Raw genomic sequence first — 27,395 nt, forward strand, 5'->3', positions numbered from 1 at the left:
GCTGTCCCTGCTCATCCCTGAAAGATCCAGAAGGAAAATCATTAACTCTCTGAGGGGTGGGTCCCTCCCGAGGGTCTGTGACTCAGTAACTGAGGCCTGATAAGGAGTCAGAGGTCACACAGAGGATTCAGCTTCTGAAGCCTCCTTTGCCCATGCCAGGCCTGGGCTTTGGTGTTAGGAATGACCAGGCCCAGCAGAGGGACAGCTGGGGAGGAGAGTTCCCAAGGAGACCCCCCAGGAGTGTGGCTTGACCTGTTGTGAGCCATGTGGCTCAGGGATCAGTTAGGACCTAAAAGCCAGGTGGGGGCTTCCAGACAGGCCAAGGGGACACAGGGGAGCCCCAGGAAGAGGGGACAGAGTGAGGAATCTGGGTTCCGCGGTAAGGTTTTGGGGAGCCCAGAGAACTTGAGCAGGGTTGAGTGACAGGAATCTCGACTTTGGAAGCAGACCAGGGTTCCGTGGCTGCTAGGACAGGGACCCTGCGTCAGTGACGCAGGGTAAGACAGGCCCCCCTGAGGCCTGAGGGACCAGGCTGAAGGGACATCTCTGGCCCAGTCCTCCCAGGCTGGGTCCCTCTTCTGTTCTGAAGATGACCACATCAGCCCCCTCCCCAGTCCTAGTGATGGTGGGCAGACAAGGCTACAACCTAGGTGACCCTTCCCCACACTGCCCCATCCCAGCAGGGCACAGGGGATCTAGTCTTCAGGACCCTCTGGGTGGGAATCCGGTCTGGGAACATGCCCTCCCCACCGCTGCCTAGACACTGCCCTGAGGGGTCCTGCTGCCAGGGCAGAGACCTTTCCCCCTTCTAGCGGCTTCTTTCCTCAGTTTCTCCCCTGGGCCAGCTGGAACTTCCTGGCCCTGTCCAGTCGGCCCCTCCCCCAGCCACGGCCCCCTAGGAAGTCTCCTCCCTCCTTTGCCTGGGGAGCCACATTCCTGGCATAACTGAGACAGGTATGTGCCCCTCCCCCTGTACCACCTTTGGGGGCCCCTCCTGCTCCTTCCAGAAGGCAACCCCACCCCCTGCTTTGCTGGGAGAGTGGCCTGGCTTAGCCTCTCTCCAGGGCCAGCAGCTGCCATTTGGGAGCCTGCTCAGGGCAGCCCTCTGCCACCTTGTCCCACACTCCCATCACCTCCCTCTCCACCTCAGGGAGGCATCCTGGTGCTTCCCCAAGCCTCAAAGCCCCCAAGAGGGACACAGGCCTGACTGGGGGCCGGCAGGGCAGCCTGAGGCCCTTCCCTCCCCACTCCAAGCCAGTAGCAGAGAAAGGAAGTGTTGTCTGCCCCTGCCGGGGCCTGGCACAGGGACAGGGCAGGGGGCCAGGGTTGGAGTGAGCCTGGCACCTGCCCAGCTGGGCTCTGCCCAGCCCTGAAGCTGGGGGTCCTGGCAGCCAGGCTCCCAGGTCTGGCCTAGCCAGCAGTGTTCTGGTCAAGCCCTTCCTGCCAGGCCAACTGTCCAGGGCCCTCAGGAGGACAGTCCCGGGGCAGTGGGTGGGGGCATCCTGACCCCCAGGCCAGGTTCCTTTCCCAATCTCTTGATCTCTTAGGCTGTGGGGAGGCTTCTGGGCTGCTCTCTGCTGTGTACTCCATTTCTGTACCCACCCCCCAGCTTTCCCACCTTCCTCTGCAGATGGGAGGTAGCTTCTCCCTGTCCCTGCTGCCCTCTTCTAGACTCCAGGTTCTCAGCCTACCCCTGGGCCACACCTAGTGCCCTCCCGGCCCCTCCCCCAGGCAGGTCCAGGCTGGAGGCTGCTGGCACGGAGACTGCCTGCCACAGGCAACCTGCCTGTGTGGCTGGGGGAGGGGCCGGCTCCTTCCCACCGGGTGCTGGTGCTGCTGGTGCTGCTGGTGCACCTGAGTGGGTCGGTCTTGTCTTTGGCTTCCCTGGGTTTCTGGGGCAGTTCTGGGATGGGTGGGGAATGCCCTGGATTCTGTGGGGTGATCTGCCTTACACAGGCAAAGGAGGGCAGGACTGGAAACAGCTCTAGGCTTTTTCCAGACCCACCCCCTTCCCCCAATCCCCACCCAGAGAAGAGCCCCCCTTCCGTGCCCCCACCCCCCACTGGAAGTGGAAAAGTCTGCTTTGAAGCAGCCTCCCCCCCTCTCCTGGGCTGCCCAGTGGGTGCTAGAGGGAGTGGGTTCTGTTGGGGCCTGCCTGCACCTTCACAGCACCCCTGCATTCCAGGTTAGAGGCCACCTACTCAGGACACCCACGCAGGTCAGAGCCAGCTTCCCAGCCCCAGAGGCTGAGGTGGAGAGACTGGAGGTCAAAATGGGGCTGTTCCCACACTGAAGGGCTGATCCCCAAACCTAGAAGATCAAAGCCGACCCCCATCACGACAGGGGGTGGGAAACTGCTGTGGCTGCTGCAGGGGTGGGGGGCAGCTTCCACTGTCTCCACCGGGGACCAGGCAGCTGCTCACATCAGAGCTGGGGGGGGCTGCATGGGGTGGGAGCTGCCCTCCTGCCTCTGTCAGCTCTTCCCTGTGGGGCTCCCCAGCTTTGAGGCCTTGCTGGGCTGGGGGTGGCTGCAGTCCCCAGGGTAGCCTTGTCTAGCAGACTTGACCCTCCCAGGGAGAGTTACCTCTGGGAAGAGGCCTCTGCCCCCTGTAGGTTCTGCTGCTGGGCCGCAGGCTGGGGAAGGTCTCCTTGAAGCCTCCAGTGGAGAGGGACCCTCCCCAGTGAAGGGCCCCCTCCCTCCAGCTCAGATCCTGAGAACTTCCTCTGAGGAAGGCCCCCTGCAGGGGCTGCTCACAGCTGGACCTGGGAAAGGGGAGCTGGCCTCTCCCAGGCTTCCCTGCACACACCCCCACCGTGGAGTGGAAGGGGGGAGCAGAGCTGCTCACCCGCAGGCTGTTTCCAGCTGTGCTTGTGTGTGCCTGGGGCCAACTGTGTGCAGTCATTCTGTACTTTCCATTGGCCTGGCTGCCAGTGGTGGTTCCTGACGCTCTGGCGCAGTGGAGAGAGGTGGAACCCATCTCCAGAGGCCCAGGGTCGGACTCCCTCCCAGATCTGCACCTGAGAAGCTAGTGTCCCTGGGCTCAGCCTGGGAAGAGGACGCTCAAGTCTGGGCAGTGGGCGCCCTCTGCCTGTGTCTGAGAGGCCTCTGCCTTAATGCACATGTATCACCTCTGCTTGCTGCTTATTGTCCAGTCTGTCCCCTTGCCCTGTCCAGCTGGGCCTTGTGCCTGCCGGGAGCCCAGCACCTTCTCCTGTGGGCTCTGCCCGTGGGAGTAGCTGAGGTGGTGAGATGAAGGGCATGCTTGGTGGGGCTGCAGTGATGCAGACTCTTCCCCTCCCCACACAGCCAGACGGGGTGCAGGGCAGTTAGGCCTGAGGTTGGCCTGAACCCTCCCTGCCCTTCCCTGGGCCACACACGCTGGCCCTTGGAGGAGCAGCCTGGCCTGTGGGGCGTCATGCTCACAGATGTGAGGTCCCAGTGCATTCCGGGGCGAGGGAGCACTGGTACTCAGGGAAAGCGGCGAACAGCAACTGTACCCTGTGCCTTGGATGAGGGTGGGAGAAAGGTGCCATAGCATGGGGAGGACAGAAAGCCAGCCATGCTTCCAGGAGCCCCTGGCTGGGAGAACAAGCTGACCCTCCTCCTTGTCACCTGACTGACCTCTGCTGATCCTGCACTCCTTCGTGAGGAAGCTCCTCCCTCTAGGGTCTGCCTCTGCCCTCTCCTTCCTGCACCTTTGGTCCTTTGTACCTCTCCCCTCCCTCTACATCCCAGTGCCCAGCTGGCCAGCACCTCCAGGAAGCTCCCTAAAACTCAGCCCTGGGCCATGGAGTGGTACCAGCCCCGTTATGCCCACCTCCCCTGTGTCTGGTGCCTCTGGCCCAGCTCAGGACAGCTGGACTCTCAGAGGCATTGACCCACATCTGGGTTCCACCTGTCTCCACACAGCCTCCTTCCTCCTGAAGACGGACAGGGCCTGGCTGAGTTGGGTTTGGAGCTGCCTGGGAGTGGAAGGGCATATTTCATGGTACTTGCTCACCTGGCACCCCCTGGTGGTTGTGGCAGAGGCCCAGGGTCGGACTCCCTCCCAGATCTGCCCTGAGAAGCTGTGGCCCAGTGCCTGTTGCCCCTCCCACTGTCCCTGTTCCCCAGGCTTCACCACACTGGCCTCCTGCTCTCCTGCAGCTTCTTGAGCTAGTTCCCATCCTGGGCCTTGGCAGTTGCCCCTGTCTGGGGCTCTTCCTCTGAATCTGTGGAAAAGCCCTCTTTCTGTCCCTGGGCTGTGTGCAGATGTCACCCCAGAGGCCACACTACTGTCTAGGCTGTTAGAAACTGCTACAACATAGCCTCCCTGAGGCTGTGCCTGGGACACTGAGCCCTGTCAGGGACGCTGACTGGCTGGTTAGGGCTCGTTTGTGATAGGGTGGGGCCAGCTGAGAAGTCAGGGGTGGGGTCAAGAACTGCAGGCTCCTGGAGTGTCGCCATTCTGTGTGCTAGCCCTCTGTGCCTCTGTCCCTTAATTTTCACTTACTCACCACCCTGAATAGCAGGCTGTTCAGGGTGGTGAGTACCTGTTTGGGGGCAGGTAAAGGGCACAGGCTTGACCCAGACACCTCCTGGCCTCACCTGAAGTTGGCAAGAGGAACCACAGAAGGCCAACCCTTGGTGGCTGGCCTAGGCCCAGCAGGGACATCCTGCTGTGAAGCTCCCCATGTCTTCTGAGAGGGACAAGGAAGATGTGGCACAGCTTGAAACTGCATGAGGGGGCTGCAAGTGGTGTGGTGGGGAGCCAGGCCGACAGACAGAGGCTCCCCTCTGAGCAGGGCACCTCTGGGCAAAGAAGCAGAAGGCCTCGCCCTCCGTCTGAGGTCAGACGGTGCAGGTGCGTCTGCAGATGGCAAGGGGGAGGCCCCTGTAATGGAGATAGTGTGTGCCTCTGTGTGGCCTGCTACCGTCTGACAGTCCCGCAGTTAGGTCCCTTGGGCTCCCGGCCATCCCACCCCACCCCATCCCATCCTTTCCAAGGGAGCCCCACCCCCTCCAGAGCGGAGGGGGGATCATCTGCATGAGAATGGGCCAGCCGGTGGCCTCTGGGCTGGACTTTCTACCCTTTCCAGGCCCAGAGCAGTACCTGGAAGTTCCCAGCCAGATCTTCAGTGTGTACACAGCCTGTATGGGGCGGGTGTTAGTGTGTGCAGGCAGGTGGGGGCGTGTGACCCCAATGCTGCAGACTTGGAGGGTGGGAGTTCCTGCACGCCCCAGAGGAATGCTAGTGTGTGGGATTGCTGTTGCTGCGGGGGGCTGTTTCCTGGCTCAGTATCCTGTTCATTCCCAGGGCATGGGCCTGCGTGGGCTGCTCCAGGCTGAATGATTTTGTCTGAAGATCCCAAAATAGCTTTAGTAGCCTGAGCTCCCCTCCCCCTCGGGCCTGGAGCCTCAATGGCTCTTTGTCTCTCAAGACATCCCGCCCCTGCTGGGGGTGAAGACACTGACTGGGGCTGAGTGGGGCTGGGCTGCCAACCTTGTTCCCTTTCCTATTGGCTGATACCGAAGGACCCTAAGCCCCATTCCCAGTGTTGGCTGGGGCCATCTCGGGCTCCCATGTGAGCATCCAGGCCAGCCTGTTGGCACTCCTTCAGTATCAGATCCCAGGGTCTCTGGGGGAGCCAGACTTTGCCAGGGGCTCCCACTACCACTCAGACACCCCTGCCCCCAGCCCCGCTACCCTATTCCTAGCTTCTTCCTGCAGAGCCTACCTAGAACATTCTTAGTGCTTCCTGAGGCTTGGCCTCCGGCACTTTCTGGGAGGCTGTCTGCCAACCAGCAGTGAGAGGCCAATGGGAAAGCCTGCATGAGCCACTCTGGGTGCCCCACACCAAGTCTTCCATCGGCTTTCTGGCTCTAGGAGTCAGACCCTGCCCTGGGCAGGAAGTTGCCAGCACCGCCTGGACACTTTTTAGTGTGTCATGGACAGTGTCAGGGGTCCAGAGGTGTTTGGGGCAGGAGCTCCCCAGAGGAGAAGTGAAGGTGGCCAGGGACTGGGACTTCTTGCAAAGTTTCATTAGAACAATGGGTTTCAGGGCCACAAGAGATGGGAAGGTCCCTAACACAGGTGATGGGCAGGGGTGACTCCCGAGTGGGATGTGGCAGTGGAAGGAGTAGGAGCAGAGGGACAGGGTGGAGTGTGAGTGCCCGGAGGCAGTCGGTAGGTTGGGAGCTCCAGCAGGCTACCTGTGGGATGGAGGCCCTGTGGGGGTGGGGCCATTTCTGGGCCTGGGAAGGACTCATTCAAGGACTGGGCAGAAAAAGCCCCACAGACAGACCAGGGACTACGGGGGAGGTGGGTGTGGTCAGTGCTTCTTTCCCAAGGTGGACTGACATGAGCTCAAGTGACCACGAGGTGGCACTGGTAACTGTGGCAGCAGAAGTTTGGCTGGAAGGGAGACCTACTGAGGGCATATAGAGCTGACAGCAGAGCATGTGGGTATGCCTAGGTGGTGCTATGGGAAGTGAGCACCAGGTTCTGGCAGGGTGCACAACCTGGCCTAGAGGAGGAGAACCCTAGTGCTGAAAGGACATGGCACACGTGGAAGCTTGTGTGGTGGGGTGTGAGTAGGACCAGTGAAGGGTGGGGGCATGGGTGCTCAGAGATCTGTCCAGGAGAGTGAAGGTGTTAGCCATGGAGGTGGTCACCTTGGCCTCAGGAGGACAGATGTGGCTAGTCAGGATGGCGTGGGGATCCAAGCTATGGGACCTCTCCAACCCATGGTGCCCCCAAGTTTGGAGGGAGCAGAAGTCGGGGCCCGTGTGTAGATGCCCTACTATGGATTCGGGATTCCAGACTGGCTGCCCTCCTCTCCGGCTCGGAGTTCCAAGGGAGGCCGCTGGGGGGCGCTCTAGGCCCGTGGGACCACAACTGCTTTTTGCAAACGGCTTATTTGCTTGGGGTTCATTTGCATTTTTTTCTCTTTGCACTGAAGGGAGTTAAGGTTGCACTGATGATTTGAGGTGTTTGCTGCCAATTCCTAGGGGAGAAGTGGGCAAAGCAAATTCTGGACACGTCACTTTACACCAACCCTCCTTCCACCTTGCACCCTACCTGGGGACCCTTGCCCACACACAACTGGGTGGAGACATCAGAACAGACATATTTGCAGGCACACACAGACGAATCCCAGAACCCTAGAACCGGGTCGTAGGTGCTGGGCCCAGCCCCCTATAGGTATGTTAAACCTTACTGCCCCGCCCCGCCGGGCACCAGCCCAGCCTCTGCCTGCGACTCAGCCCCAGCTCCTATCACCCTTGCCCCAGTGAGGTTCTGGTTCTTATCTTTCTCGCTCCCCATCCCCGGGCCAGCACTAGCCTCCTCTCCAGCCACCTCGCCAGCACCTGGCCCGCCTCAGTTCTTTTTCAGCTCCTCCTTTGGCCCCTCCCCTGGCCTCAGCCCCTACCTCCTGCCCCTGGCCAACCCCTCCCTAAGCCCCGGTCCCCTTTTTAGCACCATCCTGCCCCTGTCGATGCCTTAACCCCCACATCAGCGCGCCCCTCCATCTCTTTTGTGACTCGCGTCGGCCCTCATCCGCCCATCCTCAGCTCTGAGCTGCGACTCCCCGCGGACGCCGGGGTCCCCCGAGGCATCTTCCTTTGTCTCTGCTCCCCGCCCTCCCTCCGCGGCGCCCCTGGCCCCTCACTCACCGCCCCAGCCTCGCGAGGGTGAGGGCAGCCGCTGTTGCTGGAGGCGGGCGAGCGCCTCCGCGGCCGGCTCTTTATTCTTTCCGACGACGCTGTCGCTCCTCCCGCTGCTGCCATCGCGCTCCCGCCTCTGCCAGGCGCGAGCAGCAGGCCCCGCGCCCGCGGTCCCGCCGCCTCGGTCTCTCCGGCTCCGGCTCCGGCTCCCGCCCCCGCTCGGCGGACAGCGCCGGCTGGCGGGCGGAAGGGTGGCGGCGGCAGGGGTGGCCCCGGCCTTCTTGCATCCTCCTTCGCCGGCTTCTGAGCCCACGTTGGGGATTTCTGCTCCTGGATTATTCTGCGCACATCCCGTTATGAGCCGGGAGGGCCAGGCGTGCCCCAGGCTGTGAATGGGGCTGAACTTTGAGAGCGCAGCAGCTGTCCACTGCCCCAGGGGACCTAGAATGGGGGCAGTCGCCCCGAAGAGGCCTAAGGGCGCTCCGTGAGGACCCCCACTCCCCAAGAGAGAGGCCAAGCCCCAGGCCATGCCTCCGTTGCCGCTGGAGCGGCCCCCCCGGCAGCAGCCTGGCGCCTCGCTGGTGGTGCGGTACTTCATGATCCCCTGCAACGTCTGTCTGATCCTGCTGGCCACCTCTACGCTGGGCTTCGCGGTGCTGCTCTTCCTCAACAACTGTACGTGGCGGCTGGGCGGGGCCCAAGTGGCCCAGCTTCTGCTGGCCAAGTCCTGCTTCCCTGCTGGCAAGGGTACAGGGCAGGCAGGGTCACAGCCAGGCCAAGGGCCACAACTAGCTTGAATGGGCCACACATTCTTCTGGGGATGGAATGGATTGCTCTGGAGACCTGTCCTTGGGCTCCTGGCCAGCTGACCCCCATCTTGATGGGGCAGAAACAACTTCCTGTGGGAGTAAGAAAGGGGTAGTTGCACTAGGAATGGGGGGTTGGACTTATTTGGTAAATCAGGTGACTTTACTGGGGACCCACTTGGCAGGTGATGGGTGTCAAGCCCTGACCATGCAGCTAGAAGGGCAGAGGAAGGCAAGGGCCCCTGCCCTCTTCTCCAGAGTCTGAGCCAGCCTGTGGGGGAAGGGCAGAGTGGGCGTGGTGGTCTCTGGAAGGCCTTGCTGCGAGGGCCCTAACTTGGAGATGTGTTTTATTCCAGACAAACCTGGGACCCACTTCACACCAGCACCTCCCATGCCTCCTGACGGTGAGTGGGGCAGCCTGGGTGGAAGGCACAGCTCCGGGTAGCAGGTGGGCAGGGCCCACCTAGGGTGGGTTCATTCTAGGGTGTGTAGACCAGGGGTGCCAGGTGTCTGGAGAGGAGGGCTGGGCCAGGAGCCCGGGTTCCTCCTGGGGCATCCCCTGAGTGTAAGCCCGGGGTCTCAGCTCCTGGCTGCGCTCGGGCAGGCTCTGGTTTCCCTGGGCCTCAAGATTGGGAGGAACCGTAAGAAGTGAGATGCTGGCAGGTGGTGTGGGCAGGGTGGGGGTGGGCAGTGGAGTAGGCTGGTTGTGGGGGGATTCCTCTCCTTTGTCCTCCCTTCTCCCTTTTCAGGAAGGGCTGGGGCCAGGCAGGGGTTGAGAAAGTCAGAAGTGCAGAGGGGAAACTGGGCTGGGGGGTGGGGAGTGTCTCAGCATGGCAGGAGGAGTCAGAAAGGCTGGCCTCTGTCTCTGGGAGGGTGCCAGTGATGGAGGGGTGGGCTGACCTTCTGGACATCCCGATGGGTTGGGACGTCCTCCCACAAGGCTGCTGGAGCATGGGCCTCTGTAATTAGGTTAATGTCGGAGGGAAAGAGAAGGCTCTAGTGCTGCAGAGGACCGGGACCAAGGGGTTGCCATGGTCTGTTCACCCTTCCTGCATCCTCAGCAGGCGGTGGGAGCTCCCAGGTCTGCTCTCCGTCCTGCCCCGTCACTGGGTTCTCTGTCAGGCAGATGTCTGTCCAGTGTCACAGAGCTGCATGTCTAGAGCTGTCTGACAAGCAGGACATGGGTGGGGAGGACCACCTGAGAGAGCCCTGGGTGGCTGGGGTGGGGGCATGGCCCTGGGCCTTCTTCTCAGGATGCACCCCGGGTTGCATTAGTCAGGGCTGCTTACTGAATCATGGGGCACCCAGAAGCAGGAGCTGGATTCCTGGGTACAGGATGAAGGGGCTCTGCTGTCCTTCAGTGGCCATCTGGGCAGGGGTCACCTGTGACCAACTGTTCCTTATTCCTGGAAGCTGCAGGGTTATTGACTGCTTTCTTTTTTTTTTTCCCCTTGTGATGCTGGGGATCAAACCCAAGGCCCTACCACCGAGTCCCAGCCCTTGCCCACCCTCTTTTTACTTTTTATTTTGAGACAGGGTCTCACTGAATTTCTGACTGGCTTGGAACCTGCAATCCTCCTGCCTCAGCCTCCCAAGTAGCTGGTATCACAGGCATATTTTCAAATGTACCAGGGTCCCTGGGCTGGGCAGCATTCAGGGTGGGGCAGTAGGAATGGGTGATGGTGGCTGTGGGGACACACATCCTGGCCCAGGGCTCTGCTGTGCAACCCGGGTCTCTGACAACAAAGCCCCTCCTCACGCTGCTCCCACCAGACCTGAAGTCCCCTCGGAGGTCCGAGCCCCACCTGGGCTGTGGGAGGGGAGTCTGTGGCCTCTGGGGTACCTCTTTCTGGGGGATTGCAATCCTTCTCCTGAGACACAGGAGCCTTGGGGTCAGAGCAGTGCAGCACCCCTTCATGGTATGTGACCCTTGGTATTGGCACGTATTGTGGGGACCAGTGGCTGATGGGGTAAGTGGCAGTGGGTACATCTCAGACCACTGTCCCCCTTCTGGCCTGGGGCAGGAGGCTGTGACCCAGACAGGTCCCACATCTTCCAGGAAGGGGCCCATGTCCTCCAGTGGGTGACTAAGGAGGAAGCCAGTCTGCACTGGGCTGGGGCTGAGCACTGAGTGTCTACAGCCTCTCTCCTGAGTCCCTCGATTTAACCCACCCTCCCCGCAGCTGCCCACTTGAGTCCCTGTGCACACCCTAGCCATCAGGACACACGTGTGGCCACAAGCAGGGCTCTGGGCGTTGGTTCCATCCCCCAACCCACCCTAGACCAGGAGGAGATTTAAATATATCAGCGGCATCTGTGGCTATAAAAAGCCCTTCCACCTCCGCACTGCAGCGAGAGATTGCTCCGGTGGGATGCTCAGTGGCCAGGGAGAGGCTTCCACTGGGGACTGAGCAGGGTGACCCACTAGGGAACCATGTCACCTGAATTTATGAGGGGTCACGGGCAGCAGGTGTGTCTCGAGTCCAGCTCTTCCATTCCTTAGTAGTGACTTTCAGGAGACCTCTGCCCTCAGTTTCCTCTTCTGCTGAGTGGGCTTGAGGAGGGGCATTATGTGTGTGAAGGAGTATGCCTAGGAGGGCCTGGCTGCTGTGGCAGACCCTGCCTGCACCTGTGCGCAGGTGTGCCTGTGTGTGTGCTTGCTGGTGGGCCTGTGGGGGGGGGTCGTCTAGGAGGGCCTGGCTGCTGTGGCAGACCCTGCCTGCACCTGTGCGCAGGTGTGCCTGTGTGTGTGCTTGCTGGTGGGCCTGTGGGGGGGGGGTCGTCTCTGTGTTTATGACTCAAGAAAGTTCAATCAAGAAACTTGTCTTCAGCCCTCCCGATCTCCTGGTCCCATGGGCCAGGGAGACACGTAAAGGGGCAGTCGTGCTATAGGTACCAACAGGGGACCAGGGAGCAGCCCCTCTCCCAGCCTAAGCATGGGACAAAGTGGGGCCCATCCTGAAAGTGGGGTTCCTGAATTAACTTGAGAAGTTACTTTGCTCTGACCAGCTGGTGGTCACACATGTGATCCAGCTGCTATGGGGAGTTTGGTAGGGTCACAAGTTCAAGGCTAGCCTGGGCAGCTCAGCAAGACTATCTCAAAAATAAGAAATGTGAAAATGCCTGAGTATCTCTGGGTTCCATCCCCGGTACCTGAAACCAAGGAAAAAGAGAAGTTACTTTGTCCTGGAAGGGGACAGAAGTAGGGACCAGCATGGTGTGCTCTGAACTGTGGCTTTATAGTGGAAACATGGGTGGACTGTGGGGTGAGAACCAGGTGGTGGTGGGGAGGAGTGTGCTGCTCCCCAAGAACAGCTCTTCCCCGCTGTGGGGTCAGGACCTTGGGAGAGAGCTGGTGGATCCGGGGACAGAGAGAGGGAAAGCCCAGGGCACAGATAGCAGAAGCTAAGGAGCCCAGGGGCCGGGAGGTGACTGGGCCCTTGACCCTGGGGTTCAACCCTGGAGGCCTGGATCAGCAGGTCCAGCTGAAGCCCAAGAGCACCACTGGGCATCAGCACGGGCCTGTGGGACTTGGCTTGGGAGTCACAAGGAGCCTGGGCCAGAAAGGGCTGCGTTCAGAGGGATGTGCCACTGGGAGAGAGAGGGGAAGTGGAGGGCGCTTACAGCCTGGCAGGAAGAGGGGGCACTGCAGACAGATGGAGCCAGATCGAGCCAGGATAGAGGGGAGGCCAGTGGTGGTGACCGTCCGTTATTGTAGGTGTAGCTCATCCTCCACTTGGTGCTTGTGCCCAGTGCCTCTTGAGCTTTGCAGTCATTTGGAAGCAGGTCCTATTGTCCCGTTCACAGAAAGGGACACTGAGGCATGGAGAGGTGGGGGGAAGGGGAACACGGGTGGGGGCAGGGAAGGCAGGCTGCGGCCTCTGTTTTTTCAGCTTGCCAGGGTTGGGTCAGGCAGGTGGAAGCCTGGGGTGGGCTGTTGGAATGGCAACGGCTGGCTCTAGCTCCTGGGCTCTGCACCTCTCCTAGGAGATGGGGAGGGGTCTTCTGCTTCATTTCCACAACCTGGGGGGGGTTGATGGGAGCCCTGACACCATGACTTATTAATGATAATTGAGCCAGATGAAACATTTATTAGATCCAGGCAGCTGCAACCCCTAATGGACCCGCCTCCCCCATGGGTACACTGACCTCAGGAGCCCACCTATCCCCAGTCCCAGTGCTGGGCTCAGGGTGGCTCCTTGGGGCTCTCCCTAACGACCCTGGGTTTCCATGTCCCCATTTGTACACTGTGACAGAGGGCCAGCCTTTCCCTGTGCCCACACGGTGGGACGCAGTGGAGGCCTAATGATGATGGGGCGTGGGCTGCACCCTGCTGTCTGCAGAACTAAGGGCTGAAATGGCAGACTCAGATGACAGGCCCAGCTGTGCCACCAGCTGCTCGAGGCTGTGCAGAGCAGCTGCCCTGGGAGGGGCTGTGGGGCAAGGCTAGGAGCTGGGGAGAGGCCGGGGTCAGGCATGGGGAATACCCAGGCAGCTCCCAGATGAGGCCCCAGAAACTTACGGCCTGAGTTGGGAGGAGCCTGGCCTGCGTGGGGGTAACAAGATGGCTGCTGTGGGAGGGGGCTCTGGGCAGAGTGGGGCCTCGACTGCTTGCTTCGGACCTGGCCTGGGGTCCTCTCCTGTTGTGTGTTGGGGAAACTGCTGAGGTGGGATGGGAGTGGGTGGCTTGTCCTGTTATGGGGACAGGAGGCCCCTCTCCCCTGGTAGAGGGTAGAGAGAGTGTTCTCCAATGAGGAAAGGTCCCTAGGTTGGCAGGGGAGCCATCCAGGGGGCTGTGAACATGCGCAATAGAGTGTCCATGACACTCGTGGCCATGCGTGGGCTTGAACATGCTTACACACCCGGGTGTGGATGTGCCTGTGAGGGCCGCAGCAGTGCCCAGCCCTGGGACCTGGCTTCAACAACCCCTTCCCGTGCCCGACCTCAGTTTGCAGGGGAATGCTGTGTGGCTTTGGCGCGGTCTGTGAGCCCAGTGCAGAGGACCCAGGCCGGGCCTCCTGCGTGTGCAAGAAGAGCGCCTGTCCTGCTGTCGTGGCGCCAGTGTGCGGCTCAGATGCCTCCACCTACAGCAACGAGTGCGAGCTGCAGCGTGCACAGTGCCGCCTGCAGCGGCGAATCCGCCTGCTCCGCCGCGGACCCTGTGGTAAGGGAGTGTGCCCAGCGTGGGGGGGTGGGCCAGGTGTTGGAGGTGGACAGACAGCCAAGGTGATCCCATCCTGCCATCCACAGGTTCCCGGGACCCGTGCTCCAACGTGACCTGCAGCTTCGGCAGCACCTGTGCCCCCTCCGCCGATGGGCAGACCGCCTCCTGCCTGTGTCCCACGACCTGCCGCGGGGCCCCGGAGGGCACCGTGTGTGGCAGTGATGGTATGGACTACCCCGGTGAGTGCCAGCTGCTGCGCCGGGCATGCGCACGCCAGGAGAACATCTTTAGGAAGTTCGACGGCCCCTGTGGTGAGTGTTGGCCCATGTGGGGCTCCTCTCCTTGGCGTGCAGGCAATCACCCTGACTCCTGCCTGTCCGCCCCCAGACCCCTGCCAGGGAGCCCAGGCTGACCCGAGCCGCGTCTGCCGTGTGAACCCGCGCACTCGCCGTCCAGAGATGCTCCTGCGCCCAGAGAGCTGCCCTCCCCGGCAAATGCCTGTGTGTGGGGATGATGGGGTCACCTATGCAAACGACTGCGTCATGGGCCGCTCAGGGGCTGTCCGCGGTCTGCTCCTCCAGAAAGTGCGCTCTGGCCAGTGCCAGCCTCGAGGTGGGCTGCTTCCCCTGCACACAGAGTGTCCCCTGCCTCCGTGTCCGTCGGGCCCCTGCTGTGGAGGTGCTGGTGGGGTTCTGGCCTCTCTGATCTCCTTGCCCACCCCCAGACCAGTGCTCCGGGACCTGCCAGTTCAGTGCCGTTTGCCTGTCCCGCCGTGGCCGACCCCGCTGCTCCTGCGACCGTGTCACCTGTGATGGGGCCTACAGACCGGTGTGTGCCCAGGATGGGCACACGTATGACAACGACTGTTGGCGCCAGCAGGCTGAGTGCCGGCAGCAGCGAGCCATCCCTCCCAGGCACCAGGGCCCGTGTGGTGAGCACCCTGTGGTCCCCGCCATCAGTCCTTGCCCACCATCACATGCCATCTTCATTCCTTGGCACCCACCTCCCAGGGTCTTGGGCCAGGGTGGGTCCCCTGGGAGGGTGCAGGGTGTGGAGGGTAGGGTGCTTGGATACACAGGGAGGCGGTCAGAGATGGGCCTGCACTTGGCCATGCAAGTCCAGGCTGTAGGTCCTCTAGTCTGTCTGCCCATCCGTCTCTGTCCTGCCTGAGGGTAGAGATTGCTTGGGTGGGCAGGAAGTGGATACCACGGTGGGGTCCCTCACTCTTGGGACATAACTGTCACCAGCCCCTTCAGAGGCAGGATCTCAGTTGATTTTAAGGGGCCACTGGAGGGAGGAGGCAGCTGGGAAATGGCCAGCATGTCCCATGGGGACCAGGGCTGCGGTGACCCTGTGTCCATCTGGGTCAGTCCTCTGTCCATCTTTCTGGTCTGTCTTTCTGCGTCTGTCTTCTCCTCGGTCCTTCCCTCTCGGCTCCTCCTCTTGTGTCTTCCAGCCTGACCTGCTGGCAGGATGAGGTGCCGCGCCTGCCCACCAGGAGCCCACAGCCCGAGGTCTGCCCCTGGTGCGGCTGGGGGGGGTGGCTCGCTACTGCCTGGCCTTGTGGTTCTCAGAGCAAGTGGACAGACACCTCCTCCCCGTGCAGCCCTGGGTGTGACTCTGGGGTGCAGACTCCTCTTAGCCTGGAGAGAGCCCCCACATGCATGGGTGTCCCAGGGCTGCTGGTGGTCGGGGTCAGTGGCCTGCTGTGGGCAGTCAGGAGGCTCCTGTGTCCCCATCTGCCTCTGTCGTGTGTCTGTCCCTTTCTTTGCTATGTCCTGCACATCAAGCTCTTCCTGGACCACCCCACCCTGGGAGAGGGCCTGCTGCGTGGGGCTGGGGGCTTGGCCCAGTATGGGGGGTGGCAGGTGGGCTGAGTGCCCTATCCTTCCCAGACCAGGCTCCGTCCCCGTGCCGGGGGGTGCAGTGCGCATTCGGGGCGACCTGCGCCGTGAAGAACGGGGAGGCTGCGTGCGAGTGCCAGCAAGTGTGTGCAGGCGCCTACGACCCCGTGTGCGGCAGTGACGGCGTCACCTATGGCAGCACCTGCGAGCTGGAGGCCATGGCCTGTGCCCTTGGGCGGGATATCCGGGTGGCCCGCAGAGGACCCTGTGGTCAGTAGTGGACAAGCAGGTCTGGGAGGGATGGCCTTCCTGACACAGTGGTGACGAAGCCCCCTCCCCAGACCGATGCGGGCAGTGCCGTTTTGGAGCCCTGTGCGAGGCCGAGACCGGGCGCTGTGTGTGCCCCTCTGAGTGCGTGGCCTCAGCCCAACCCGTGTGCGGTTCTGATGGGCACACGTATGCCAGCGAGTGTGAGCTGCATGTCCACGCCTGCACACACCAGATAAGCCTGCATGTGGCATCAGCTGGACACTGTCGTGAGTGGGGCCATGGGGGCCAGGGGGCTAGGGTCCCACCACTCTCCAGCTGGGCCTGCTGAGCCCTGCCGGCTCCATATGTTTCAGAGACCTGTGGAGACACGGTGTGTGCCTTTGGGGCTGTGTGCTCAGCCGGGCAGTGTGTGTGTCCTCGTTGTGAGCGCCCCCCGCCTGGCCCCGTGTGTGGCAGCGACGGGGTCACCTACCGCAGTGCGTGTGAGCTACGGGAGGCTGCCTGCCGGCAGCAGAAACAGCTTGAGGAAGCCCGGGCAGGGCCCTGTGAGCAGGGTAGGCTGCGGCAGCTGCCTGAGCTGTGGGCGCCAGCCCCCGGGGAGAACCTGTGGGTGAACTGCCCTCCTTCCCCACAGCTGAGTGTGGCTCAGGAGGCTCCGGCTCTGGGGAGGACAGCGAGTGTGAGCAGGAACTCTGCCGGCAGCGAGGCGGGGTGTGGGATGAGGACTCGGAGGATGGACCCTGCGTCTGCGATTTCAGCTGCCAGGGTGTTCTCAGGAGCCCGGTGAGCCCCCACCTCCCCCAGCTAGAGGGGGGCAGTGAGGAAGGGGCCCAGGCTGCCCACGCTGACCCCACCCCCCAGGTGTGCGGCTCAGATGGGGTCACCTATGGCAGTGAGTGTGACCTGAAGAGGGCCAGGTGCGAGTCTCAAGGAGAGTTGTACGTCGCAGCTCAGGGACCCTGCCGTGGTGAGTGGGCCAGGGCACGTTCTGTGGGCCGGTGCAGCAGCCTCTGCGCTTCTGTGTGTGCATATTCAAAGGTGTATGTCTGCCCTGGTGTGGGCATGTGGGCATCCGTGTGTGCTGAGGGATGCTTGTGGCCTTGTGTGCTCTTCTGAGTATAAAGCACTGATACGTGCACTGTGGACACAAGCCCATCTGTCAAAGCAGGCACCACACTCGGGAGGGTGGGCAGGAGGATTGTGAGTTTGAGCTCAGCCTGAGCCGTGCCGTGAGATCCTGCCTCATAAAAGCAAGTGTCTGCCAAGTACCTACTGCAGGTCAGGCCAGGCTTCTATGCAGGAGGCAGCAGGAAACCACGGGGCACCTTCTGGGCAGGAACTGACAGTGGTCTGTAAATGTCACATGTCACACACGAGTGCTCACGGTATGCTCACGCATGTTCACAGATGTGTCTGTACAGTTGTATATAAATGTGCATGGTTTGGAGGAATGTGTGTGTGTCCGTCTTCATGTGTGTGTGCTGCCTTTACACTTAACTGTAGGTCCAGAGCTCTGTGTACACACAGGGCCGTGTCCGTGACTTTGGGTATTCTGTGTGTATGTGGCCCTGTGTTTCCTGTGTGCTGGGTCCTACATCTGGCACTTGCATGTCCTTGTATGATGATGGTGGCCTCCCCCAGGGCCTCAGCCTCAGATTCCAGACCCGAGGGGCCTGGTGTCAGGCTGAGTGGTGGTGTGGAGGAGGGTGAGGCAGAGGGTGGGCACACCGCACGGCCTGCAGTCTGACCCCACACTCCTCTCTGCAGGCCTCACCTTGGCCCCGCTGCTGCCTGCAGCCCCCGCTCACTGTGCCCAGACCCCCTACGGATGCTGCCAGGATAATGTCACTGCTGCCCGGGGTGTGGGCCTGGCCGGTTGCCCCAGTGAGTACCTGAGTACCCTCACCCCCAGCCTGGCACAGCTGTGTCACTGTGCTGACCCTGTCCCTCCCCCCTTCCCTTGCAGGCACTTGCCAGTGCAACCCTCATGGCTCCTACGGAGGCACCTGTGACCCAGCCACAGGCCAGTGCTCTTGCCGGCCAGGTGTGGGCGGCCTCAAGTGCGACCGATGTGAACCTGGTTTCTGGAATTTCCGTGGCATCGTCACTGACGGCCGGAGCGGCTGTACTCGTGAGTGACAGGGCCCCAGGGCTGGCTGCCAGTCAAGTCCTCCTGCTTGTCCCCCCCATCACTGTGCTCAGGCCCTGGCCTGAGCTGCACCTGGTAGGCCCTGCAGCAGGTAGAGAAGACTGTCTAGGTACAGACTCGGGCTCCCCTCCCCGCAGCCTGCAGCTGTGACCCCCGGGGTGCTGTGCGGGATGACTGTGAGCAGATGACGGGGCTGTGCTCCTGTAAGCCAGGCGTCGCTGGTCCCAAGTGTGGGCAGTGTCCTGAGGGCCACACCCTGGGCCCCACCGGCTGTGAGGCAGGTGAGGACAAGATCTGGGCCGGCCTGGGGTTTGCTGTACAGAGGGACAGCCTGAGCTGGTGGGGTCTCTGTGTCCACCCCAGACCCTTCAGCACTGGTGACCTGCGCGGAGATGCGCTGTGAGTTTGGCGCTTCCTGCGTGGAAGAGGCAGGTTCTGCCCACTGCGTCTGCCCAGCCCTCACCTGCCCAGAGGCCAGTGCCACCAAGGTGAGCAAGGTGAGGGTGGAGAGTGTGAAGGGCAGCGGGTGGGGGAACCGCCTGAGTGCCCCTGCCTGGCGCCTCAGGTCTGTGGATCAGATGGCATCACCTACGGCAGCGAGTGCCAGCTGAAGACCATCGCCTGCCGCCAGGGCTTGGACATCTTCACCCAGAGCCTCGGCCCGTGCCAGGGTAGGGTCTGGAGCCACCACCCAGCGCTGACGGGAGGGCCTGGCCCTGCCCCGACTCCAGCCCCAGCTTCCCTCTCCTTCCAGTGGCTGTCGTTCCTGGCGCCCACCCGACCTCCAGGGCCACGACCCCGGGGCGCTTGCCGAGCGAGCCTCTGCTGCCTCCACCCAGTGCCCTCCCCCTGGCTCCCAGCAGTACCCCCCAGAGCCGGCCCGCCCCTCCACCCACCTCACGACCTCGGACCACAGCCAGCACCCCCAGGACCACAGCTCGGCCCGTGCTGACCATGCCCCCCATAGAGACCTCCACTGCAACCAGTCTGTCCGCCTCTGCCTTTGGAGAGTCTGGCAGCACTGATGGGAGTGGCGATGAGGAACTAAGTGGGGACCAGGAGGCCAGTGGGGGGGGTTCCGGGGGTGAGCAGGGGCTCGGGGACGTGGGTGGGCCTGGGGTGAGCAGGGGCTCGGGACATGGGTGGGCCTGGGGTGAGCAGGGGCTCGGGATGTGGGTGGGCCTGGGGTGAGCAGGGGCTCGGGATGTGGGTGGGCCTGGGGTGAGCAGGGGCTCTGGGATGTGGGTGGGCCTGGGGTGAGCAGGGGCTCGGGACATGGGACAGGCCTGGGGAGTGAGCAGGGGCTTGTTGGGGCAGGCCCCAGGGCAGTTCCCACCTGTGGCTGGACTCAGACCGCGCATCCCTAGGACTGGAACTCTCCATGGACAGCAGCATGGTGACACAGGGACTACCCATGGAGAGAGCCTCCTGCTACAACTCACCTTTGGGCTGCTGTTCGGATGGCCAGACACCTTCACGGGACGCAGAGGGCTCCAACTGTCCTGGTGAGTGGGCGGCTGGGCAGGTGGAGCTTGAGGAGCAGCCTGGGCAGCCATGGTGCTGCTCCTACCCGCTGGCAGCAGGTGGGTCCAGGTTTTAGGAGATCTTGGGGATCCGGCACCCAGGTGCACACGTGTGGTCTCAGCCCTCACACATGGGCGTGCCCAGGACCGTGTACCTAACCCGTCTCTCTCCTTGCAAGCCAGCCTGGGGCAACTGCTCTGAGGAGTCTGCCTGGTAACTGACGCCAGCCCTGCCCCGGGGTCCCCACTAACCTCATGACCATCTGACTAACGTCCACCTGCCCCTGTACCCCACGTGGCTCGCTCCAGGCGGGTGCCAGGCAGGGCCTCACCGCCCCTTCTCCCACAGCCACCAAGGCGTACCAGGGCGTGCTGGAGCTGGAGGGGGTCGAGGGGCAAGAGCTGTTCTACACACCCGAGATGGCCGACCCCAAGTCGGAGCTGTTTGGGGAGACGGCCCGGAGCATCGAGAGCGCTGTAAGCGGGGGCGTCCTCCCAGGCCAGACCCAGAGGGGGCCAGGCAGGAACCCCACAGTGCCAGGGGACCGACTTCAGTGGCTTGGGCGGTGCCCAGTGTCCTCACTCACTCCCTGCCCACAGCTGGACGACCTTTTCCGGAACTCAGACGTCAAAAAGGACTTCCGGAGTGTCCACCTGCGGGACCTGGGGCCTGGCCGATCAGTCCGTGCCACTGTGGATGTGCACTTTGACCCCAGTGAGACCCCGCCCCGAGTCTCTCCCCGGAGGTGGCGGGTCTGGGCTGCACAGGGCCAGGCCAGGCTCAGTGCCCACTCTTCCCCAGCCACAGCCTTCAGAGCACCTGACGTGGGCCGGGCCCTGCTGCGGCAGATCCAGGCCTCCAGGCGCCGGGCCCTGGCGGTGCGGAGGCCTCTGCAGGAGCACGTGCGGTTCGTGGACTTCGGTGAGCGCCAGGCCAGGCCTCCCCGTCTGTTCCCGTCCTCCACCGCCCCGCCCCCTGCTCCCTGCAGACCCTGACCACTCCCTGCCCCACAGACTGGTTTCCTGCGTTCTTCATGGGAGCCACCACAGGAGCCACCGCTGCAGTGGCCACGGCCAGAGCTACCACTGTGGGCCCACCACCTTCCTCCGTGACCCCTCGGGTCCCCCCCAGTCACACCAGCAGGCCCATTGGAAGGACCACGGCCCCCCCACACACACGCCGGCCCCCCACCACAGCTCCCGGCCATGTGGCTGGACACTGGCCTTTGCTCCCCAGTCCCAAGCAGCACCCAAGGTCCTGTGATTCTCAGCCCTGCCTGCATGGGGGGACCTGCCAGGACCAGGACTCTGGCAGGGGCTTCACCTGCAGCTGCCCGGCAGGCCGGGGAGGCACCTTCTGTGAGGACGGTAGGCGCTTTTGTCCACCTCTCTGGCAGGACAGGAAGGCTGATGGGGGCCAGGAGGGAGGGCAGAGATACGCCACCGGCAGGAGGTGGTAGGGGCAGGGTCCTGGGTCCTCTTCCAGCTCACCCTCCCTCTCCCCTGCAGTGCTGCGCCCCTCTGTCTCTGTTCCTGCCTTTGGGGGTGCCTCCTTTCTGGCCTTCCCCACCCTCCGTGCATATCACACGCTGCGCCTGGCGCTGGAATTCCGATCCCTGGAGCCTCAGGGACTGCTGCTGTACAACGGCAACGCCCGTGGCAAGGACTTCCTGGCACTGGCGCTGCTCGGTGGGCGCGTGCAGCTCAGGTGCAGAGAGGGCGGGTGGGCAGGGCTGATGCTCAGTGGGCGGGGCCGGGGCCTTCCAGGGAGGAATTGGTGGGTGGTTCCTTTCCAGACTGTGGATGGAGCCAGGCCAGGGCTCTAAGCACCTGCTGGGGTCCCCAGGTTTGACACAGGTTCTGGACCAGCAATACTGACCAGCTCAGTGCCTGTGGAACCAGGCCGGTGGCATCGCCTGGAACTCTCACGGCATTGGCGCCAAGGCACACTGTCAGTGGATGGCGAGACCCCAGTTCTGGGCGAGAGCCCCAGTGGCACAGATGGCCTCAACCTAGATACCGACCTCTTTGTGGGCGGAGTCCCAGAGGACCAGGCTGACGTGTGAGCAAGAGGGTGGAGCGGGCATCAAACTGGGTCCCTGACCTTGATCGTGACCTGGGATTCCATTCCACCAGAGCAGCCTCCATGGGATAGCAAATGGGATCAGAAGAATGGTGTGGGTGTGGCTAGGACCCTGAGCTCAGCGGGGGCTCCTGGCCCTTCCCTGTCCCATCTGGGTGGCTGACCTTTGGTGCCAGAGTGAGGAGGGCCTGGGCTGACCCTTAACCTTGGCCCCACCCTCTGGTGGGTCCTCTCTGTGGGGCTTTGTCTAAAGGGTGATGGGATGGAGCAGCTCTGACTTCTGACCCTAACTGGACCCCAGTGACTCTGGCCGCGAGAAGGAGGCCTCTGCTTGAGCTTACTCTGACCCCTTCCTGGTGGCAGGGCCCGTGAGCGGACCTCCGTGGGCGTGGGCCTGAAGGGCTGCATCCGCCTGCTGGATGTCAACAATCAGCGCCTGGAGCTGGGCCCCTGGCAGGGCGTGGTGTCCCGCAGCTCCGGGGTGGGAGAGTGTGGAGCGCACCCCTGCGTGCCCAGCCCCTGCCATGGTGGGGCACCATGCCAGGCCCTGGGAGACGACATGTTTCACTGCCAGTGTCCACCTGGACGCTTTGGTGAGGGCAGGCTGGGATCCGGGTGAGGGCTGGGAACCAGGTGTCGGGGGCCTGCCTTCTTGGAATTCACCTCCATCTCCCTCCAGGCCCAACCTGTGCGGAAGAGAAGAGCCCCTGCCAGCCGAACCCCTGCCACGGTGCAGCCCCCTGCCGCGTGCTACCCCAGGGCGGGGCCAGGTGCGAGTGCCCCGCGGGACGTAGAGGCACTCTCTGCCAGACAGGTAGGGGCGCCAGGCTGTCGGGAGGGGACAAGAAGTCAGGGTCAAATGTTCAGTTTGAATTGTGGCCCGATCTTCAGGTCCAGGAAGAGCTGGGATTTGGGTCCTGTGGGTTTGAGCCGAGTTGGGCAGGACAGTGGGGTACGCAGCCTGAGTGAGCCCTGTCCTCCCTCTGCAGTGTCTGAGATGGATGGTAGTGCCCAGCCCTTCCTGGCGGACTTCCATGGCTTTTCCTACCTGGAGCTGAGAGGCTTGCACACCTTTGAGAGAGACCTGGGGTCAGTAGGGTAGGGGAGGCAGGGGAGGGGAGGAAGCCTGTAGGGAAGGGGCAGTGAGACACCCTGACCCACGTGACCCAGGGAGAAGATGGCCCTCGAGGTGGTGTTCTTGGCCCGCGGACCCAGTGGTTTGCTCCTGTACAATGGGCAAAAGACAGACGGCAAAGGGGACTTCGTGTCACTGGCCCTGCAGGACCAGCACCTGGAATTCCGCTATGACCTGGGCAAAGGGGCAGCAGTCATCAGGTGGGCAAGCATGAGGGCTGTGGGCTCTGTCCTGGGCTGCCCACAGGGAGGGCCGGGAGGCCTGGGACTGGACCGGGGTAAGGCTGGGGCTCCTGACATGGTCACTCAGCGGGTAGGCAGAGCCCACAGCCTGCTCACTCAGCCTCTTCCTCACAGGAGCAAGGAACCCATAGCCCTGGGCTCTTGGATTAGGGTCTCGGTGGAGAGAAACGGCCGTAAGGGTGCCCTGCGTGTGGGTGATGGGCCCCGCGTGCTGGGAGAGTCCCCGGTGAGTGTCTGAGGTGTGAGGAGGGCCCCAGTGTCCCCCACCCCGCCCTGCTCCTACGCCTCCTCCTCCTCCTCCTCCTCCTGGGGGCTTGGCAGCCCCCCTGCCAGTTCTTACAAAACTCTTTTCTCTCGTCTGTCCTGTGCCTGGTCTGTCTCCTCTCTGCCCTGCTCTCTGGCTCTTACTCTGCACCCCCATGCTCTCCGGATGTCAGAAATCCCGCAAGGTATTGTCTGCTGCTCATACTGCTCATTGTCTGACACCACCCTAGAGTAGCTCCTCCCCATTCAGGCCCCTGTCCACCATTTCTGTGTGGTTAATGCTGCCTGCTAGTTAGCTAGGGGCTGGGGTGTGGGTGTCAGGCAGTTGGGCACCCTGGTCTGGGACTCAGACCTGCCCCTGCCTAGTGGGTAGGCCCTGCACACCCTCATCCAGCGCCTTCTGCAGGTGCCGCACACCATGCTCAATTTGAAGGAGCCGCTCTACATCGGCGGTGCCCCCGACTTCAGCAAGCTGGCCCGGGCAGCTGCAGCATCCTCTGGCTTCGACGGTGCCATTCAGCTGGTGCGAGGCCTGGGGTGGGGGCCTCCGGCCAGGGCTCTCCACAGCAGGGGAGGAGGGGCGGCCCCGGGCTGACTGCAGGGCAGGGAGGGCGCAGCTGCTGAGACACAGGCTCTCACCCTGTGCCCTGCAGGTCTCCTTGGGAGGCCGCCAGCTGTTGGCCCAGGAGCACGTGGTGCAGGCGGTGGACGTCTCATCCTTTGCAGACCACCCTTGTACCCAGGCCTCCGGCCACCCCTGCCTCCATGGCGCCTGGTGTCTCCCAAAGGAAGCCACCTACACATGCCTGTGCCCCATGGGCTTCTCGGGGCTGCACTGCGAGAAGGGTGAGCACCTGGGGCTGGGCCAGGGCTGCAGGCCTGCACCTGCGGCCCACCTCACGCTGCCTGTCTCCCAGGGCTGGTTGAGAAGTCAGCAGGGGACCTCGAGGCACTGGCCTTCGATGGGAGGACCTACATCGAGTACCTCAACGCTGTGATCGAGAGGTAATGCATGGCCCAGGAGCCGGCACATCGTGCACCCTCCGCTGTCTGTCTGGTCCTGTCTGTACGCACCCCACAAGGCAGGACACCATGCTCTGGCCAGGCGGGAAGCCCCAGTGTCCACCCCCCGTCCCCCTCCTTCCTTCTCACCTCTCTGTCTCTTTGTTTCCAAGCGAACTGACCAATGAGATCCCAGTGTAAGTAGCCCCTCGGCCCCCACCTGCACCTTCCACTCATCCATGCCCATCTGTGCTTCCCTGACCCTGCCACAGCACAGTCCTGAGCCCCTCCAAGGGCAGAATGTCCCTCCTGGATGGAGGCGGGGGTTAGGGCCTTTAGTGCTGTGTGAGGCTCAGCTTCTTCCCTGGGAAACGGTACCCCCTCCCCGGACACGTGCCTCATCCACCCGCAGCCACCACCCTACCCCAGGCCGGTGTGAGTGTGTGCTTGTGCCTGTGCCTGTGTGTGCGTGCACACACTTGGACATGTCTGTATGTGTGAGTAAAGGTGTTCCTGTGTGTGCCTGTGTCTGTGTGCAGAGATGTAAGGCGTGTTTGTGTGGATCGTGTGTGAGTTCACGCGTGTAGGAGCGTGTCTTTGCTTGTGTGTCCATGTTCTGTGCACATGCATGTGTGCTGGGGCATCAGGGCCACCCCCAGGCAGATGAGCCCTCTGCTTCCATTTGCCACTCACGTCTCATTCCCTGAACTCTGCACTAGCTTGGGCCATGCCACCAGCTGTGTCTGCACACGCGTGTTGCACACACGTCACTTCTATGGCTCTCTGGTGGGTCATCGGTGGGGCCCAGGGCCACGCGTGTCCAGGTGTCTGCTGGCTTTTCCCAGTGCTGGAAATGGGACTTGGGCCTGTGCTTGGCCTGTCTGTCCCTGGCTCACTGCTTCCCTCTCTTCCTGTTTCTAAGCCCCGAAACTCCGGATTCTGGGGCCCTAAACAGGTGAGCATGTGGCAGTGCCTGAGGGGCAGAGTGGCTGTCACCCCACGGTGTGCCTGCCTGTCATCCTCGATCACCTCTGCCAGTCCCTCCATCTGTCTGTCTCTCCTCCGCCCACCGTTGGTGTTTCCCTCACCTAGCCACCAGCCCCCATGGCCTGTGAAGTCTAGGCTCTGCCCTCCTGCCCTCCCCATCCACCCTGCCGCCTTCCTGGAGGCCTGACCCACCCCTTCACCCTCCAGCGAGAAAGCCCTGCAGACCAACCACTTTGAGCTCAGCTTGCGCACTGAAGCTACGCAGGGGCTGGTGCTGTGGAGTGGCAAGGCCACCGAGCGTGCGGACTACATGGCGCTAGCCATTGTGGATGGACACCTTCAGCTGGCCTATGACCTGGGCTCTCAGCCCGTGGTGCTGCGCTCCACCGTGAGGGTCAACACCAACCGCTGGTTGCGAGTCAGGGCTCACAGGTGAGTGGGGCCCCCTAAGAACAGCAGGCAGTGCCAGCCACTCCTGGTCACCAACTGCCTGACCCAGGGTCACTGTCGTGGGGAGGAGAGGAAGGAAGGACCAGAAGATGCAGGAGCAGCAGTTGTGGCAGGAGGCTTATTACTGCCACCATCCTGGGCTCCAGGGTGACCCTGGTGTGGGCCCAGCCTGTGGCAGCTGTAAGGCTTGGGGGGGGGGGCTCTGATCTGGAGGAGGTGGGGAGGGACCCCTGATAATCTTGCCCCACCTGCACCCTCAGGGAGCAGAGAGAAGGTTCCCTTCAGGTGGGCAATGAGGCCCCTGTGACTGGTTCCTCCCCACTGGGTGCCACACAGCTGGACACAGATGGAACTCTTTGGCTCGGTGAGTGCTCCAGAGAGGTCAGGCCAGGGGTCATCCAAGGGCCTCGGTTTATCTAAGGGACAGACTCCATCTGTCCATCTGCGTCCTCTCCCATCTTGGCCCCAGGCACAAGGCCAGAGGACAGGGTCCTCTGGGTGGGCCTGCCTACTACCCACCTGTTCCCTGGGCAGTGGTGGCCCTCTGCCCATCAGCATCACCTAGCCACAGCTGTGTGATCTCCTGCTGTCTGTCCTGTAGGGGGCCTGCAGAAGCTGCCTGTGGGCCAGGCCCTGCCAAAGGCCTATGGAACAGGTTTTGTGGGCTGCCTCCGGGATGTGGTGGTAGGCCAGCGTCCACTGCACCTGCTGGAAGATGCCCTCACCAAGCCAGAGCTGCGGCCCTGCCCAGCCTCCTAAACTGACGCCGGAGCACCTCCATCTGCCCACCCTACTGTAATTATTTTCTATTTTTGTAAACTGTTGCTTTTTGATATGATTTTCTTGCCTGTGTGTTGGCCAGAGGGACTGCTGGCCTGTCCTCCCTTCCGTCCAGGCAGCTGTGCTGCAGAGACAGACTGGTATCAAGAGGCTCCCAGGGGTGGTGTGGCAGCTTCAGGACGTGCCCCTTTGCCTCAGGGCACACACCAGCCCTTTGCACTGTGTGTCCCCTTGTGTCGGCCCCCACACCTCCCTCCTGTACCTGGTACTGGCAGACCCTGCTCCCGACCTCACCCTTGCTGCGTTTGGCGAAGCCTATGGTCCCAGAGCAGGAGGGGGTTGCCAAGGCTTGAGGGGGCCGTTCCACTGACACCCCATGGGACCTTTCTTGGTCCTGACTTAAGCTGCTGTTTCTTCCTTTGTGCTGTGGGTAGCCTTGCCCCAGGCTAGCCTGGACCCCAGGACTCCTGTGCCAATACTGTGACTTAGAAATGACGTGACCACTGATGTCATATTCTGCCATGGACCTGGTCCCCACACACACACTCCAGGCCCTGTGAGCAGCCCCTGAGAGGGAATGGGCCACTGTGCATGATGTGGTTGACCTCTGTTGCCTGTGTCCTCCTCTAGAGTGATGGATGTCCAGGCCTGGCCACCCAACATGTTCTTGGACCATGGGTTTTATTTGGTGCCCAAAGCAGAAGAGCTGTTATCTTTCCTGTCCTGACTCCAGAGCATTTAAGCATCCTCATCAGGGCCAGTATGAGAAGTGATTATCTTTATCTGAAAGTGACTGGGGTCTAGCCAGTGTCTGAACAAGACCAAAGTGTAGTGCAGGGGTGGCAGAGGTGGCCACAGAGTCAGAAATGCCTTAAACTGCCACGTCTACCCCCCACTCCCTGCCTGGATGCCCTTCCCAGTCCTCTTGGGAGTAAGACCAGACAACGGGGGTGGAGTTGGCAGCCTGGCCATCCTCTGCTGGGGGTGGGGGGCTGCAGGAAACTGCCCTGATGTATCCTTACTAACTCCAGTATGTGTCTTGTCAAGC

At 62.4% G+C, this 27,395-nt stretch overlaps 1 protein-coding gene across 5 annotated transcripts in view; it reads left to right on the forward strand.

The window, feature by feature from the left end:
• Agrn (agrin) overlaps window positions 1-27,395 on the forward strand; it is a 30,978-nt gene extending 3,583 nt beyond the window's left edge. Inside the window, exons 1-38 of one of the 5 annotated variants that reach the window (XM_077791070.1) lie at window positions 8,018-8,323; window positions 8,811-8,858; window positions 13,403-13,618; window positions 13,705-13,929; window positions 14,006-14,230; window positions 14,343-14,549; window positions 15,514-15,732; window positions 15,804-15,998; window positions 16,086-16,286; window positions 16,367-16,515; window positions 16,594-16,699; window positions 17,500-17,616; window positions 17,699-17,863; window positions 18,019-18,162; window positions 18,245-18,369; window positions 18,447-18,552; window positions 18,636-18,965; window positions 19,249-19,386; window positions 19,754-19,881; window positions 20,005-20,119; window positions 20,207-20,326; window positions 20,419-20,772; window positions 20,914-21,112; window positions 21,251-21,466; window positions 21,851-22,080; window positions 22,167-22,301; window positions 22,477-22,576; window positions 22,658-22,822; window positions 22,979-23,090; window positions 23,302-23,313; window positions 23,535-23,651; window positions 23,782-23,974; window positions 24,046-24,133; window positions 24,304-24,327; window positions 25,053-25,085; window positions 25,325-25,549; window positions 25,828-25,931; window positions 26,169-27,395. In XM_077791070.1, the coding sequence (XP_077647196.1) occupies window positions 8,176-8,323; window positions 8,811-8,858; window positions 13,403-13,618; window positions 13,705-13,929; window positions 14,006-14,230; window positions 14,343-14,549; window positions 15,514-15,732; window positions 15,804-15,998; window positions 16,086-16,286; window positions 16,367-16,515; window positions 16,594-16,699; window positions 17,500-17,616; window positions 17,699-17,863; window positions 18,019-18,162; window positions 18,245-18,369; window positions 18,447-18,552; window positions 18,636-18,965; window positions 19,249-19,386; window positions 19,754-19,881; window positions 20,005-20,119; window positions 20,207-20,326; window positions 20,419-20,772; window positions 20,914-21,112; window positions 21,251-21,466; window positions 21,851-22,080; window positions 22,167-22,301; window positions 22,477-22,576; window positions 22,658-22,822; window positions 22,979-23,090; window positions 23,302-23,313; window positions 23,535-23,651; window positions 23,782-23,974; window positions 24,046-24,133; window positions 24,304-24,327; window positions 25,053-25,085; window positions 25,325-25,549; window positions 25,828-25,931; window positions 26,169-26,326 (5,892 nt within the window). In that variant the 5' untranslated portion in view covers window positions 8,018-8,175 and the 3' untranslated portion in view covers window positions 26,327-27,395. Of the gene's footprint in view, window positions 1-8,017; window positions 8,324-8,810; window positions 8,859-13,402; window positions 13,619-13,704; window positions 13,930-14,005; window positions 14,231-14,342; window positions 14,550-15,513; window positions 15,733-15,803; window positions 15,999-16,085; window positions 16,287-16,366; window positions 16,700-17,499; window positions 17,617-17,698; window positions 17,864-18,018; window positions 18,163-18,244; window positions 18,370-18,446; window positions 18,553-18,635; window positions 18,966-19,248; window positions 19,387-19,753; window positions 19,882-20,004; window positions 20,120-20,206; window positions 20,327-20,418; window positions 20,773-20,913; window positions 21,113-21,250; window positions 21,467-21,850; window positions 22,081-22,166; window positions 22,302-22,476; window positions 22,577-22,657; window positions 22,823-22,978; window positions 23,091-23,301; window positions 23,314-23,534; window positions 23,652-23,781; window positions 23,975-24,045; window positions 24,134-24,303; window positions 24,328-25,052; window positions 25,086-25,324; window positions 25,550-25,827; window positions 25,932-26,168 lie in introns of those variants that run through there. The other 4 variants (XM_026414873.2, XM_026414874.2, XM_026414872.2 and 1 more) reach the window with 4 other exon arrangements.

The sequence above is a fragment of the Urocitellus parryii genome, chromosome 11, assembly GCF_045843805.1.
Source record: "Urocitellus parryii isolate mUroPar1 chromosome 11, mUroPar1.hap1, whole genome shotgun sequence".
Taxonomy (NCBI): Eukaryota; Metazoa; Chordata; class Mammalia; order Rodentia; family Sciuridae; genus Urocitellus; species Urocitellus parryii.